This window comes from Bos indicus x Bos taurus, chromosome X (assembly GCF_003369695.1).
Source record: "Bos indicus x Bos taurus breed Angus x Brahman F1 hybrid chromosome X, Bos_hybrid_MaternalHap_v2.0, whole genome shotgun sequence".
Classification (NCBI taxonomy): Eukaryota; Metazoa; Chordata; class Mammalia; order Artiodactyla; family Bovidae; genus Bos; species Bos indicus x Bos taurus.
In genome coordinates, this window is record NC_040105.1 from 58,608,120 (window position 1) to 58,625,505 (window position 17,386).

At 42.6% G+C, this 17,386-nt stretch overlaps 1 protein-coding gene across 5 annotated transcripts; it reads right to left on the reverse strand.

Moving 5' to 3' along the window:
• Positions 1 to 497: 497 nt before the first annotated feature.
• RGN (regucalcin) lies at positions 498 to 17,386 on the reverse strand. Of its 5 annotated transcripts, none has more exons than XM_027534010.1 (7): positions 17,255 to 17,386; positions 15,184 to 15,361; positions 12,080 to 12,262; positions 4,050 to 4,265; positions 2,344 to 2,475; positions 1,832 to 1,986; positions 498 to 917 (listed from the first exon to the last, which is right to left on the reverse strand). In XM_027534010.1, exons 2-7 carry the CDS (start codon positions 15,350 to 15,352, stop codon positions 867 to 869), a joined length of 906 nt encoding a protein of 301 aa, XP_027389811.1. In that variant the 5' UTR covers positions 15,353 to 15,361; positions 17,255 to 17,386; the 3' UTR covers positions 498 to 866. The 5 variants fall into 5 exon arrangements, with proteins under 5 accessions (XP_027389811.1, XP_027389809.1, XP_027389808.1 ...); XM_027534008.1 differs by having other exon boundaries at positions 15,184 to 15,364; positions 17,255 to 17,343; XM_027534007.1 differs by lacking the exon at positions 17,255 to 17,386 and adding an exon at positions 15,582 to 15,692 and having other exon boundaries at positions 15,184 to 15,364.

Here is a 17,386-nt window from a genome sequence, read left to right on the forward strand (position 1 = left end):
TCAATTTTAAGGCTAATTTATAGTGACAGAAATCAGATCAGTGGTTTCCTGGGAATGGGGGCAGGCATACAGAAGGAAAGACACAAGGGACACAGGGAAGGTCTTGGAGTAGTGGATAGATTCATTATCTTATTTGAGGTGTTGGTTCCATGAATACACACACACACACACACACACACATATGTCAAACTTATCAAACTGTACACTTTAAATATGTAATATGTGTAGGTCAATTATAACTCAATAAAGCTATTTTTTCAAAAAAGTATTCTTTCCAAAGTGATACATTACTTTTACATCTACATCTAGGTGGCAGTTGGAACCATGCATTTTGACAAAATGTTTGATTCTTATCTTCTAGCAATGTTTTAGTTTGTAAAATAACATATAGGAAGAGTAATATGAAGATAGGCTGGCTTTGCAGCATTTAAAACATTTTTCTGCAGCATTTTTTATATGATTATGATGAAAATAAAAAGGAACATAATCACAATAAGTCATTGCCAGACTACTATTTATTAGTGTTTTGAAGCTTTAGGTATAGTAAGTATGGAATGCAGAGTAAATAACAGATACAGTTTCTTCTCCCTCCCCCAACTCCACCAGCAATTTACAAAGAATCAAGAAGCTTCGTTGATAGTTAAACACCCCTATATTTCTATAGTACCTTTGCAGAAGGCCTTATAGTAGGTTATCAAGACCACCTGTCACCCCTTGTTAGAAATGCTCTACCTTTTAAAAATTGTAAATAAAAATTTAATCCTGTTAATGTCATTGCTTCATGTTTTTGGTAACTAGATGGAAATTTTAGCTCCAGAATTTTCTAATTGTCTTCTACATTTCCTCCACTAGGAAGAGGATGTCACTCATCCTGTGTAAGGATAGGGAGGAATTCCTTTGACTCCTAGGCCAGTTATCTGTTAAAAAAAGAAAAGAGAGAAACTCTGATACAATGTAATTCACAAGTATTCTCCAAAAGCATTTTTATGATTCACAATAGTATATTTAGCCAACTATTATCCTTCTTTTATTTCCTATAATAAAAAAGAATTATTTGATTAGGTATTTATGGTCCAATCAATTATTCACATGATAATAATTCAACTAGCAACCATTTACAACTAGGATTGAAAACTGAATTATTACTATCTTCTTCCCATCTGTTTAGCAAGGGATTTCTACATTCCTTTTCAACTCAAGAGGTCTATAATTTTTACCAGTGTTTATTTCACTGCCAAAAAGTTAAGAACCTGAAAATATTCTTGTAACATCAAAGCAATCAACTAATCTTATCAGTGTGTTTTAAACACTGATTTTCTAAGCTTATTCTACTGATTTATAGAATTTAGACAAACACTACTGAAGCAAAAAATATTTTAAAGTACTGTCCAAAGTAAGCTAAACACATTGTCCTGGACTTCAGATAACTTAAGGTCTGTGGTGGCGGTGGTTTAGTCTCTAAGTTGTGTCCAATTCTGTTGACCCCATGGACTGTAGCCCGCCAGACTCCTCTGTCCATGGGATTTCCTAGGCAAGAATACTGGAATAGGTTGCCATTTCCTTCTCCAGGGGATCTTTCCAACTCAGGGATCTAATAGGGATCTTGAACCCATGTCTCTTGCATTTCAGGCAGATTCTTTACCACTGAGCCACCAGGAAAGCCTAACTTAAAGTCTAGAAAATCTAAATAAAATGTTTTTAAATCTAGCATGATGAGCTTAAAATGCCAAGTAGAATTGTGTTTGGAAAGTACGAAAAAGCACTAATCACTGAGTTACCTAACTGAAAATCTCCCACCTCACCCTCAAAATATAAGAGATAGCCAGATCACCTTGAAAATTCCACCAGCCTCAGGTTGCTGCAGAAGACCCTTGGAGTCCAACCCATCCCGGGCACAGGTCACGTACATTTCAGAGTAATCCTTCCCTCCGAAGCAGCATGAGGTTGTTTTATCAACAGGCAACTTCACAGTTTGGAGTCTTTTCCCTAGATCACCAAATATTTCATTCAGTCTAGCTCTAGCAAATCTCCAACTACATAACCTTTTGGGACCCCTTGTGGAGCAATAAGAAAGGTCAAAGAAGATTTGAAGGTCAATTCTCCCAGGAGTTTCACCTACCTTCCTTGACAATTTCTTTTGAGAAAAAAGATATACCTCTACAGATAAAGGAGTTCTGACCATAACATTTTGGGCTTTATCTTTGGCCTTTATTTACAAAATCATCCAACTGAGACCTTTGAATATATTTCTCTATAACTTCATTAGTAAGGAAGCTTCTCTGGCCCCTAGTGTCCGGTGTTTTCTAGACATTGTGGGAATTTATCATTTTGCTGTGGGCCTACCTGTCTCAGGATCCAAACGGATCACTCTTCCTCCATTGTAACAGGCCACCCAGAGCTTCCCCTCAACATCAATACACATTCCATCTGGGATTTGTTCTTCCTTCTCCAGCTTGTAAACACTTCTGCGGTTGGCTATGGTAAAAAAGAAAACAAACAAAAACAACACCAAACCACACTCACACATACACACACACACCCCAAAACCACAGGTCACTCACTAGTGAGCATCAAACAATGAGCAATCAAGTTGATTATAAATACTGATTACTTCCGCTTATCCAGGGTCTGACAAGTGGGTGCCACAGGCAGGATGATTCATGAGGATTCCTAACTCTAAAAAAGTTTAGAAACATGAGTGGGCATCCCTCAACGAAGGATTTTTCACTGCAGGATTTGAGGTGGATTTGCTCCCTTCAGTCTGCATACAGACACAGCTCTCTTAAGCTTTCAGAGGAGGAGAGAAAAAGGAAAGCAGAATTCTTAATAAAATACCAAAAGACCTTTTTGAGGCTTACCTGAACTGAAGCCCTGCCTGCCCACCTCAGATACACTTCAGTCTATGGTTAAACCTTTGCCGTTTTACTTCCAAAACTGCCTGTTTTGTGGAATTCCCTGGCTGTCCAGTGGTTAGGACTCCATGCTCTCACTGCCGAGGGCCTGGGTCCGATTTGCAAATAGTTCATGCACAAAAACTGGCAAGACGTGTAGGCTCTGTTTCGCCCGATTTCGCTCCAAAATCACCTTATTGAAACTAAATATTAGAAGGGCTTGTTTCTGAAAAAAGGGGGTATTTTGAAACCAGCTGGCTGGCCTTAAAGAAAATCATAATATACAAAATAAAACAAACATCAAAATTCATAGGAACTTTACACTATACAATCCAAGTCATTACAGTAATCAGATTGAGGTATAATGGAAGGAATGTTGAAACCATGTGTAAGTAAAATGAGTAAAAACAGTCATGAAATAGGGCACTACATATTTCAAAGCAAAACACCTATGCTGGAAATTTTCTGCTTAAATCTGCATGAGACTCTTAGGATATTTTTCAAGTCATTTTTATGATTGGTTTGCTCTTGTGGTCTGGCACCTTTCATGAAAGTTTCAAGCATGCCCTTTTAAATTCCTCCCAATAATTCCTTCCCTCCCAGCTTCCAACTATGGCTCATTTAGAGCCCAGTGGTAGAGTTGAACAATCTGTAACTACCTTTTTAATTTTTCCATTTTGAATGGTTGTTAATTTGTCTTTGAGTATTTTCCTTTAGTTAACTAAAGTACAAATAAGAAATATCAACCCCAAACTCTAATTTCCTGTTCTTTTGTCCCATTCGGCTGTATATTAGTTGACTTTAAACACTGGCCGGCAGAACAGGATCCATTTTACAGTGAGCCTCTTTCTAGTGATGGTTGCAAGAAAAAAGATTGAGGACCTAGCCATCTTATGACAATTGTGGCCATACTTAGTTGAGAGCTAAAGCCATGAGAGCCATGGCTGAGACCCAGGGATTGAACCCAGGTCTCCTGCTGACAGCCATGGCTTGACTGGCAGCATAGTCAAGCCTGTGTAATCATTACAATATTGGAATTATAACATTGGGCAGTTCTTTGAAAAATAAGGACCTTTTCAAATGGATTAAGGGAGCAACAGCTGACTAGTCATAAGCACGTGAAAAAGATACCACGAAAAATAATGAAAAGGCACATACAGATCTTTCCCGTCTGCAGGTCATAGTCAAAGGCATCCACGGAGTAGGACAGGCTATCTATGTAATAGAAGATTTTGTGGTCCATAGACCAATCCAAACCATTGGAGATGTCCACCTGGTCAAAGTACTTTTCCACATGGTGGTCAGGAAAGAGGGAGTACAGGGACCCTTGGCGGCGCTCCAAAACTGCCGGAGCTGTTTCCTCAGCCATGGTACCTACAAAATCCAAAGAGCATGGAGCTCAGCCACACAGCATCCTGCCTGTGCACAGTGTCATCTCTCACCAGGGCTCCTTCCCCATGATGAAATCAAGGAAATGATGATACAGTCCCAATCTGGGTCCTATGCTTTTTTTTTTTTTAATGGCAACTACCTTGCTTGCCATGCTAATTAAAACTACCTGGAGAGGTTTTAGTTCAAGACATCTGCATCAACACATTTTCTCCCACTGAGCAAACTCTAGTATTAGTTGCTCAGTCATGTCCGACTCTTTGCGAACCCATGGACTGTAGCCCACCAGGCTCCTCCATCCATGGGATTTTCCAGGCAAGAATACTGGAGTGGGTTGCCATTTCCTCCTCTAGGGGATCTTCCCAACCCAGGGTCGAACCTGGGTCTTCTGTGTTGCCGACAGACTCTTTACTGTCTGAACCACCTAAGCAAACTCTAAGACCTGGACAAAATACACAGCGTAGTTTTTTGAGAACTCTGTGATGTAAGTCAGCTCAGAGAAGAACAGAGAATTTGAAGTATCACCTAACCAGCAGTGAGTTTTCAAGTTCTCCATTTTATCCTCCAGTGAGGGACTAAACACAGCACAGCACATGTCCTGGCCTGAACTCAACCCAGTCTGAAACGTGGAAGTGAGCGCTGTGGTGCAGGCAGAATGAGGTCCAAGAGAAACCTCCGAATCTGGCACAAGGAGCAGAAAACACTCCTGTGGCTCAGAGAGAGAGAGAGAGAGAGTGGAAGAAAACCCCCGCTTATATTCCACTCCCTTTTTTCCATTTTCTCATGCACCAGCCCCCAGGCAATTTTGCAGCTAGAGCAGCAAAGGGAGAGAGCCGTCAGCAACAGGAAACTACAGGAATCAAAGGTGCCGTTCCTCTCCATTTAGTGAAGCTTCAGGGACAAAAGGGCAGCTCAAATGCTGTTGCTTTCAGGTTCTCTCTCTCTCTCTCTCTCTGCCTGCCACTTGGCCCTGGAGGCAGAATAATCATAGAAGTGGGTGGTTTCTGGCTGGAGGAATGAAAAGGAGAGCTCCAGGAAGCTGGAAAGTACTAGAAGCTAGTGAAGCGGGATGATGCTCAGGAATGCAGTCTCATAAAGTTGTTTGTGATCTGCTTGTCCATGCATGGATCTGATTCTAATTAGCATACTAAAAGACTTGGAGAATGGAGCTAATGGATAGAACTCTTCTTTCTAATTCTCAGAGTGACCACTGAGTGGCACACTTAATGCCACCTAATAGAAAGCAGGTTGGAACTGGTGGGTGCATGTGTGCTCAGTCACTTCAGTTGTGTCCGACTCATTGCAACCCTATGGACTGTAGCCCGCCCGGCTCCTCTGTCCGTGGGATTCTCCAGGCAAGAATACCAGAATGGGTTGCCATGCCTTCCTCCAAGGGGTTTGATTGATTTCCTCCTCCAAGGAACTGATGCTTTTGAACTGTGGTGTTGGAGTAGACTCTTGAGAGTCCCTTGGACTGTAGGGAGATCAAACCAGTCCATCCTAAAGGATATCAGTCCTGAATATTCATTGGAAGGACTGATGCTGAAGCTGAAACTCCAATACTTTGGCCACCTGATGTGAAGAATTGATTCATTGGAAAAGACCCTGATGCTGGGAAAGATTGAGGGCAGGAGGAGAAGGAGATTACAGAGGATGAGATGGTTGGATGGCATGACTGACTCAATGGACATGAGTTTGAGCAAGTTCCGGGAGATGATGAAGGACAGGGAAGCCTGGAATGCTGCAGTCCATGGGGTTGCAAAGAGTTGGACACAACTGAGTGACTGAACTATGAACTGCCTCCAAGGGATCTTCCGGACCTAGGGATTGAACTCGAGTCTCTTAAGTCTCCTGCATTGGCAGGAGGGTTTTTTACCACTTGCGCCAACCTAGGAAGCCCTTTGAGAAGCTGAGTAAACCTCAACAGGATCAGTCCAAAGGAACCTATACTTAGACACATCGTAATCAAATTTCCAAAAACTTAGGTTAAATAGAAATCCTTAAGATTAATAAAAGAAAAATGACATACTACATATAGGAAAATGATGATTTCAATGACTGTTGATTTTTCATGAGAAACTGGAGGTCAGAAGGAAGTGATACATATTTAATTTGTCAACCTAGGTAGGATTCTATATTAAGTGAAAATACCCTTGAAGAATAGAGGAGAAATAAAGACATTCTCATGTGAAGTAAAACTAAGAGAATTCATAGCCAGCAGACTTGTTCTAAAAGAATTGCTAAAGGAAGTTCTTCAGATAGAAAGGAAATATTGAAAGAAAAAATACCAAAAGTAATATCAGGAATGAAGAAAGAGCTATAGAAATAGTAAATGTGAGACACGTGTACCCCAATGTTCATCGCAGCATTGTTTATAATAGCCAGGACATGGAAGCAACCTAGATGTCCATCAGAAGATGAATGGAAAAGAAAGCTGTGGTACATATACACAATGGAGTACTACTCAGCCATTAAAAAGAATACATTTGAATCAGTTCTAATGAGGTGGATGAAACTGGAGCCTATTATACAGAGTGAAGTAAGCCAGAAGGAAAAACACCAATACAGTATACTAATGCATATATATGGAATTTAGAAAGATGGTAGTGATAACCCTGTATGCAAGACAGCTAAAGAGACACAGATGTATAGAACAGTCTTTTGGACTATGTGGGAAAGGGAGAGGGTGGGATGATTTGGGGGAATGGCATTGAAACATGTATAATATCATATAAGAAACGAATCGCCAGTCCAGGTTTGATACAGGATCCTTGGGGCTGGTGCACTGGGATGACCCAGAGGGATGGTATGGGGAGGGAGGTGGGAGGGGGGTTCAGGACGGGGAACACATGTATGCCCGTGGTGGATTCATGTTGATGTGTGGCAGAACCAATACAGTATTGTAAAGTAATTAGCCTCCAATTAAAATAAGTAAATTTAAATTAAAAAAAAGAAATAGTAAATGTATGAGTAAATATAATAGAAAGCAAAAATTACATTTTTCTGATGGGATTTTTAATCTATGTATATAAAGACAACTATAACATAAGTGGGTGATTATCAACTGAAGTGGTAAAATATTGGTTCTAGATAGACTGAAAAATTAACTATATATTTGCAACCCTTTCAGGAGCCCTTAAAAATTACACGGAAAGATATGATGAAAATCATAATAAATAAATGGAATTCTATAAAATACTCAAATAACCCAAAAGAAGGCAGGAAAAGGGAAACAGAATAACAAAAAAATACAGCAGGAAAGAAGAGAAAATAACAAAATGGTAGCTCTAAGTCAAAGTGTGTGCTTGTGTACTTAGTCGCTCAGCTGTGTCTGACTCTTTTGTGACCCCATGGACTGTAGCCTGCCAGGCTCCTCTGTCCATGGGATTCTCCAAGCACGAATACTGGAGTGGGTTGCCATTTCCAACTCCAGGTGATTTCCTCACCCAGGGATTGAACCTGCATCTCTTGCATCTCCAGCATCGGCAGGCAGGTTCTTTACCACTAGTGTCACTTGGGAAGCCCAAGATACATACTATGCAAATATTAACTTAAAAAACTGCAGAGGCTATGTTAATATCAGATAAGATATACTTAGAGCAAAGGAAGTTACCAGGGATAAATAGGAGTACTATATATTGTGAAAATGGTCACTTTACTAAGCCGACATAATAATCCTAAATGTTCATGCGCTTAACAACAGAGCTTTAAAATATACAAAGGAAAAGACAGAACTGAAGGGAGAAACAAATCCGTAAATCTGGCTGGAGATGTTGGCATCCCTTTCTCAATAATAAATCCATGTAGATAGAAAATCAGCAAAGAAATAGAAGAACTGAACACCATCATCCAACTGGACCTAAGTGACATTTATAGAGAACACTCCATTAACTCAAGTGCCCATGGACAATGCACTTAGATTTGAGTGTGATCTCTGGGGACAGAGTAGAATTTCACATAATGTAGAAACTGGAAAGCTCATTTATTGTGACATACTCCATCTGAAAGAAGAGTGACTTAGAGCAAAATGGACTGAAACTGGGAAGCCTGAATAGGAAGCTGGACAGGGTAAATCCTTCCTCCCTATTTTCTTGCTATAAGACAATTGGGCTTGTTTCGTTACTATTCAACTGCGCTCCCTCCCCAACTCATCTCTTTCTCCCACTACCTGCCTCACAGAAAGAGATGTCTGTAACATGAAAGGGGATCCCCCACTGCTTGGAAAGGGCTCTTCTTTAGTGGGAAACAACAACCTGGAGCCCTGGGTTATGCATCACTGTCTAGTAGTGAGACCCGACAGGTGAGAACATGGGTGTTGGGACACCTTCAGGGTACTACCCACCACTAAGAGACCCCATCCAGATTATCAGATGAGCTCACCCTTTTCTGGGCCAGGGACAGCTCTCAACACCTGCCGAAAGCTATGAACTCTCTGTAGAAAAAAGGTCTTCGATGCTATTGACAGATGCACACGACCAGTGTGTATACTCACACTGATGCCTACAACTTTATGTGGTCTCCAGAAGGCAAAGGTTAAGGACTGGGGACTGGGGACTCCAGGCTAAGAAATCAGGCCTCTGAGGACATTATAATTTTGTCTCACCAAATGCCACAGAGCTGTACACTTATAGCTAAGAGGGAGAGAGAAAATCAATTTCAACAGGAGGCAGGGTATCTGATCATATTTCTTCATCCCACAGTACTGGCTGAAGGGCTTCCAATGGACTATTAGCTTTAATCTTTCAACCTGTCTTGGACTAAATCTGTGGTTGTATAAAGTCCAGGTAGATGGGAAACTATTCACACCACCTGCTCAGATCTTACCTCCCTTCAATGTTGAAAGTGAATGAAGCCAGACAGCATGGCTGATGATGTGAGGGGCTGAGTGGGGAGTGGAAACAGCAGGCATTTAGAATCAATTTTGGCTAATTATTGGGCTTCCCTAGTAACTTAGACATAAAGAATCTGCCTGCAATGCAGGAGACCTGGGTTCAATCCCTGGGTCGGGAAGATCTCCTGGAAGAGGAAATAGCTACCCACTCTAGTATTCTTTCCTGGAGAATCCCATGGATGGAGGAGCCTGGTGGGCTACAGTTCAGGGGTTTGCAAGGAGTCTGACACAACTGAGCATCTAACACTTGGTTAACTATAGGGTTGTTATGTTGGGATGAAAATGAGAACTAAATATGAAATGCATTATTAACTTCAACACAGACTTAAAATTCATTTTAAGCTGTGTATAAGTCATTCTGCAGCCATCTTCTTAAAGATGGCTTCAAGCACAAATCATCAAGTAATGTAAAACCTAAGGGAGAAATTTTGATGAGGACCAGGATATTTGCTTGGACTTAAAATGTCTCCTCATGTTGTAGCCAGTCTCTAGGATGGCCCTGAATGATCCCTGACTCCCATTATTCACACCCTTGTCTAGTCCCCTCCATAATTATGTGGCCAATAGCACCCGGCAGAAGTGATGCTATGTTATTTCTGAGATTGCTTATAATAGGACTGTAGCTTCCATCTTGGGTGTTTTCCCTCTTTTTCTCTCTCCCTCCCTCCCTCTCATCACCAGATCTAGGGAAGCCAGGTCCTGAGCAATCTTATGGAGAGGCCCATGTAGTAAGAAATTGAAATCTCTTGCCAACTGCCATGTGAGTGAGCTTTGAAGCAGATCCTCCAGACCCCTTTAGAGACTCTAGCCTCCTCCAAAGCTATAGACCCAAACAACAACTTGACTGCAATTTCATGACATAGCCTTGAACCATCCAGCTAAGCCAGACTCAGGTTTTTGACCTTCAGAAGATAATAGATGTTTGTTATTTTAATGACTAAATTTCAGGGTAATTTGTTACACGGTAATATATCACTAACAAACCCTACAAGCTGCTTATAAATCTCAATTAAAAATAGTAACTATGCAGTAGAGAAATCTAAGACCTCAACTGGGTGATCAAAACTAATATCACTGATGGGGGGCAGATGTTACCCAGATGGGAACCCTGAGAAGGACAGAACTATGCAGTGATTCCAGCCATGAATGTATATATAGCATCAATCTAATCACAAGGAAGCATTAGACAAATGCAACAACATGAGGAATGTTCTATAAAAAAAAGAGGAGAGTTGGGTAGGACTGTAGTCTTCAAAAATGGCAATGTCATAAAAAAAAGAAAGGCTATGTTCTGTTCTAGATGAAAAAAGATGAAAGAGAAATGACAACTAAATGCAGTACATAATCCTAGACTGGATTCTGTACTAGAAGGAAAAATACTACTCTTAAAAACATTTTTATATAAAATGTTTATATAAACTACATAAATACTATATTATATAATTATATATTTTAATATATATAAATATACCATACATTTTATACAATATATTATATATTTAATAATAAACTATATTATACATAAATAATATATATGTAAAAAGGCTGGTGAATTTGGTGAATTGATAAAACTGGAATGTAGGCAGTGCATCAGATAAAATTGTTGTATAATGTTAAACTTCTTTGAATTGATTACTGTACTGTGGTTATATAAGAATATGTCATTTTTTTCTTGGGAAATTCACAGGGAAATATTTTAGAAGTAAAGATACATGATATATACAACTTACTTTCAAATGATCCTGGAGAAAAATGTTTATATGTACTAAGAACAGACAGAACAAAATGCTGTTAATAGGTGAGTCTAGGTAAGGGCTATCAGAGAAGGCAATGGCACCCCACTCCAATACTCTTGCCTGGAAAATCCCATGGACGGAGGAGCCTGGTAGGCTGCAGTCCATGGGGTTGCTACGAGTCAGATACGACTGAGCAACTTCACTTTCACTTTTCACTTTCATGCATTGGAGAAGGTAATGGCAACCCACTCCAGTGTTCTTGCCTTGAGAATCCCAGGGACAGGGGAGCCTGGTGGGCTGCCGTCTATGAGGTCCCACAGAGTTGGACACGACTGAAGTGACTTAGCAGCAGCAGCAGCAGGTAAAGGCTATATGGGTGTTGTTTGTGTTGTTCTTACTTTTTTTCCCGTAAATTTGAAATTATTTCCAATTTAAACAGCAATCACAGTTTGCTGCTGCTGCTGCTGCTGCTAAGTTGCTTCAGTTGTGTCCAACTCTGTGCGACCCCATAGACGGCAGCACACCAGGCTCCCGTCCCTGGGATTCTCCAGGCAAGAACACTGGAGTGGGTTGCCATTGCCTTCTCCAATGCATGAGAGTGAAAAGTGAAAGTGAAGTCGCTCAGTCGTGTCCGACTCTGTGCGACCCCATCCACAGCAGCCCACCAGGCTCCTCCGTCCATGAGATTTTCCAGGCAATAACCTTGTCTTAAAACTTATTTAAACTACAAAATACCATACAAATTTAGGTTGCCTCAGACAGCAATTGAAAGAAATATCTAAGAAGTTTTTCTCATGGGATTTTTTTTTTTTTTTTTGGATACAAGTGACTTAAGTAATAAGAAAAGAGGAACCCAAGACCCATTATGGATACTTCTTTTACCACTGCAGCTGTGAGACTTTTATAAGTCATATTCTTCTGTTTTTTTAAAGTCACTCAGTCATGTCTGACTCTGCTACCCCATGGACTGTAACCCTCCAGTCCCTTTTGTCCATGGGATTTCCCAGGCAAGAATACTGGAGTGGGTCGCCATGCCCTCCTCCAGATCTTCTCAACCCAGGGATCGAACCCTCAATCTCTTGTATCTCCTGCTTTGGTAGGGGGATTCTTTACCACTAAGCCACCTGGGAAGCTCCAAATCTCAGTAAGTAGGTGCTAAAAATAAACCATACCAGCAAAGTATCTCCCAGCGGGATCCACCTTCCCGTCATTGAATCGATTGTTTTTCTTCTCTTTATCTACTGTGGCCAAGACAACTGCTGACTGATCTTCCCAGTTCAAAGCACAGAACTTTGTTCCAACTGTGGCAACATAGCCTCCCGACTGGCGAAGGGCCACAGAGCTGACAGGGGCATCTGCAGAGGCAAAAGCAGCAGTCAGAAGGTAGCCAGCAGTCACACTGCAGCCATCACACTACCCCGCATCTCTAGGTGTGTGCAGCTCTTTGACAATAGGAGTGCTCCCTCCTTTCTGTTGAACAGTGAAGGCTACATAACCGAGTATATTCGTTGAGCATGAACTCTGTGTGCTGTTCTGCGCAGCAGGGATGGAAAGATGGATGAAATCCAGCTTCCAGCCTAGTGGGTGAAGCAGAGAAGTCAAACCACAGCAGTCACCATACACTGGGGCAGGCACCAAAGCAAGTTCAGAGGAGAGGTTCCTAAGGATGTGTGATAAGTGTGTGTGTGTGTGTGTACCAGGACAGTTGATACAGAAGTGATACTCAATTTGCCTGATCTTCAGGAAATTCAGAGACAAAAATTGTGTTTTGTTCTAGCAACAGGGTTTTGCACCATCTCTCTCTCCAAAAAAGGGCTTGTCTTGTTTTTCTTTTTAATTAGGACTTATCTTTTTTTAAGGGACATATTTTGTATACTTTTAACTGAAATTTTCTTTTCAAATCCTTTTTGGTAGTTAAGCATAGTGAAAAAAAAAAGAAATGTAGATGCAGTGATTTAAAACTCACATTGTCCTTATAGTACTCTATTTTGTATATTTAAATTTTAGGTTTCCTGGGTTTAACATTTTTCCATGGAAACTTTTTTTTTTTTTTTTTTAAGTGGATAGATTGATTACTGTGGTGTGCTCAAGGGAAACAAAATGACAGAATTTACGGTGAAAACATTTTGCAAGCAGCTATTCTGTACAAGACGGTGCTTGGGAGCAGCTGGGTGTTTGGGAAAGGCTCTTAGCTAAAAGCCCTGCAAAGAAGTGGATTCCAGCTGTGAATTGTCCCAGGAAATGTGTGTGTGCCTGCTCAGTCATGTCCGACTCTTTGTGACTCCATGGACTGTAGCCCGCCAGGCTCCTCTGTCCACGGGATTCTCCAGGAAAGAATACTGGACTGGTTTGCCATTTCCTCTGCCAGGGGATCTTCCCAACTCAGGGATCGAACCTGCGTCTCTTAACATCTTCTGCATTGGCAGGTGGATTCTTTACCACCAGGTGGCGCTAGCGGATGCTTTACCATCTGGTGGTGCTAGCGGATTCTTTACCACCTGGTGGCGCTAGTGGTAAAGAATCTGCCTGCTAATGCAGGAGATGCAAGAGACTCGGGTTTGATCACTATGTTGGGAAGATCCAACATAGGGATGTTGGCGGAGGTAATGGCAAGTCACTCCAGTATTCTTGCCTGGAGAATCCCATGGACAGAGGAACCTGGCAGGCTACAGTCCATGGGGTCACCAAGAGTTGGGCACGACTGAGCACTCGCACACACATTCCACCTGGGAAGACTCTCAGGGAATGTGCAGGACACTATTAGGAGCGTCACATCCTCATCAGGGATCCCAACCTGTGGCCTGTGCTGTATTCTGTGCTTAGTCGCTCAGTCTGCTCAGTCCCAACCCAGGAATCAAACCGGGGTCTCCCGCATTGAGGGTGGATTCTTTATCAGTTGAGCTACCCGGTTAGCGTTTAAGCCCTTCGGAGGGTTTGAGTTTTTGTCTTTGTTTTGCAGATTAGGGGTAGGAATATATCCCTGGGCTTCCCTGATAGCTCAGTTGGTAAAGAATCCGCCTGCAATGCAGGAGACTCTGTTCAATTCCTGGGTTGGGAAGATCCGCTGGAGAAGGGATAGCCTACCCACTTCAGGATTCTTGGGCTTCACTTGTGGCTCAGCTGGTAAAGAATCCACCTGCAATGCAGGAGACCTGGCTTCGATCCCTGGGTTGGGAAGATCCCCTGGAGAAGGGAAAGGCTACCCTCTCCAATATTCTGGCCTGGAAAATTCCATGGACTGTATAGTCCATGGGGTTGCAAAGAGTCGGACACGACTGAGTGACTTTCACAATTCACATAAATCCTTAATATGTGCACCCTAGGAAAGGGAGACTAGAGAAGGTCGTGGGTCCCTCCCCCGACTCTGATCATAGCAGGTCATAGTCATTTTGCCTTTAGCCACAGTCATGTCCCTGAGTGTATTAAAAGCTGTTCCCTCTCATTAAAAAGGAAAAAAGTCCCCAGTTTTGAATTGAGAGAGTGTCCTAAGGTCACAGGACCCTGGTATCTCTTTCCCACCAGCACAATAAAGAAAAGAAACTTATTACTTCTGAAGCCCATACCCTTGGGCCATAGAAGGTGATAAACCCCTCCTTGGGAAATCACAGGGCCATTAACAGGCACTTGAAACTCTCTTGTGAATCCCATTTAGAACAAGGAACAGATGGGGAGGGAGGTGGGAGGGGGGTTCAGGATTGGGAACACATGTACACCTGTGGCAGATTCGTGTTGATATATGGCAAAACCAATACAATATTGTCAAGTAATTAGCCTCTAATTAAAATAAATAAATTTAAATTAAAAAAATAAAAATAAAACCTTAAAAAAAAACAAAAACGAACAGAAAGTCCCCGTTTATGCTAAGTCCAAAAGCTCTTCTTTGCACATTCAAAGAGAGGATATATCTGTTGTTTATTTGTTTGCAAACTAAGGCTTTGGACTGACCCAAGGTAGATAACCTTTGCTGTGCCACAAACCGGGTCTCCAACTTTCAATGCTGGTGTTTGAAGGTATTAAGGAAAGAGCCTACTTTCTTGGACTGTGACTCACCATCCCAAACAAGACCGGGAATGTGGCACAGCACCCACAGGGGAAGAAGAAAGTATCGACTCTCCAGATTTTACTCTTGGGTCAAAGTGGGGGATCCAGATAATACAATAGTTTTCAAGCATAAGCTTTAACAATCAAGTCCCAGAGGAAAAACACACTAAGTGACCGCCCCTCCCCAGGGAAGATCTGCTGTCTGGGCAGATCCAGGCCCATCCTTCATCCTTACCCACGGTCACTCGCTGCACTTGCTTGCTGAGAGAATCCCACCGGCAAACCTTTTTGGCAGGAATATCTACGAAGAGCAGAGAGTTGGACGCCTCCTCCCACACTGGAGACTCACCACAGTGGCAGTTCTCCCGCAAAACACACTCAATCTTAATGGAAGACATTGTCATGGGGGAGACCTACTGAAGGCAACAGAGATATGTTATCACATAGAGCAAATTCAGCAAAACACCTGACTTAAGACCCTGGTAAGATCCCAGTAGAGGCTGCTTTTAAAATCGGAACTGGAAAGGCTGGACACACTTTCTCCAGGTAAGAATAAAATATTCAATGTGGCAGGAGGAAATGCATAAAAAAGAAAAAAGAAGCCATAACACAAGACATCTTCAATCAACTTACCAGTGTTTTTTTTTCAAAGTTTCTGTAAAAAAGAGAACAAAAACAACACTCCAACATCCACACCTTGGCTCTAGCTGACCCCCAGAGAGAGCTGGCTAGTTGGACTAGGCAAGGCTGCTTTTATGCCAGCACCCAAGCCCCCAAGGCTGGTCAGGGGGCGGACAGTTCCCTCATTGGGCGTCTGAAGGTCACCTTCTTCTCTGCCCTTCAGATCCGCCCACGGTGTCGATTGCCTTCTCTCACTGCCCAAAGGCCAATCTTCCTTCTCTGCATTTTTAGAAATGCACTAAATACACTAAATTAGAACTAACATCCATTTTCTTTTTTTAAAATTGAAATACAGTTGACTTACAATGTTGTGTTAATTACTGCTGTACAAAAAGTGATTGTTATACATATATATGTACATTCTTTTTTTTAATATATTATTTTCCATTATGGTTAATCTTAGGATATTGAATACAGTTCTCTGTGCTGTACAGTAGGGCCTTGTCTATCTATTCTATATATAAAAACTTACATCTGCTAACTCCAATGTCCCACTTCATCCCTCCTCCAAACCGTCCCCCTTGGTAACCACCAGTCTTTTCTCTATAACATTCATTTTCAAATTCAGACACCGGAAAAGGGGGAGAAAAGAACCTCTCTGGGATACCCTTGTAGGAAATGACAGGCCCTTAGCTATTCCTTGCTATCTAGGAAGGCACCCTGCCAGTTTGGCAAGGATTCTTGAACTCCACAGGCAGGAACATTCTATGCTGGGACTTTTAGGCCAGAGGCTATGACTGGTGAACTGGTAGAAGAAAAAGAAAAATTATTGGAAAAGAAAAAAATCCTTACTTAAGCAACTCATGTGGGAGAGGAAAGACAACTTTCCAGAGCCTTCTCTCTTTCCCAAACTCTGTCCTAATGATAATCAAAATTGCCTGCATCTTTATCCTTTTTCCTGACAGCTATCTGATTTGAAGTCAGTGGTTCCACACACAGATGGGCAAATTAATGACAGGGAAAAAAAAAGAAAAATAATCTTTGGTTTAATATTTCCATCTATAAACAGTTTTTTGTTTTTTTTTTTTTTTTAAAGAAACATACAGCTCAAATCGTTCTCACATACGGCCTGCCAGCACCGTAGCATCTCACTGGTTGTTCAAAATTGGCAGAGGTTCCAAAGGCCTTCCTGCTATCAATTTGAGATAAGGCCCAAGATCAGACGCGGGACTTTTGCAATCGCAACTTTCAGCCCCATGCTCCGTGGCGCAAGCTGGGTGATGCCAATGACCCCTTTCCGCTCAGGCTTCGGAGAGCAGGGTGTGAGAGGAGGCCATGGCCGTGAATGGGTGGCCCGCCCAGCGGGGACACGACGTCATATGGCCGCGCTGCGCGAGGCCATCTGTGCGGGCGAGGGGGCCTCGCCCCCGCGCACCCGCTGGCGGCGCGGCTGCGGCCTCGCGTGACCGCGGGAACGCTGAAGGTTGCGCCTGCCTAGTCCCCAGCCCCCGTCGGCCCCGTGGGGTGCGCAAGGGGCGCGGGGGTCTTCTTCCCCCGCTATCGGTCTTCTTCCCCCGCGATCGGTCTTCTCCCGGCCGCGCGGGTTTGTGGGTGGGGGCGGCTGTTGCCAGATGGTACCGCTCCAGGGAGGGGACCGGGAGGCCGGCCCGACCCGGGGAACTCACCAGGCTGATGACTAGCAGGAGGCTGGAGGTCAGGTGGACAGTCGCCTGGCCGGGGCTGCGGTTGGGGGTGGGGATCGGCTCCCTCCACGCCGTCCTCTACTCTTCGGCTGCAAGAATCTCGCAGAGCCGCCG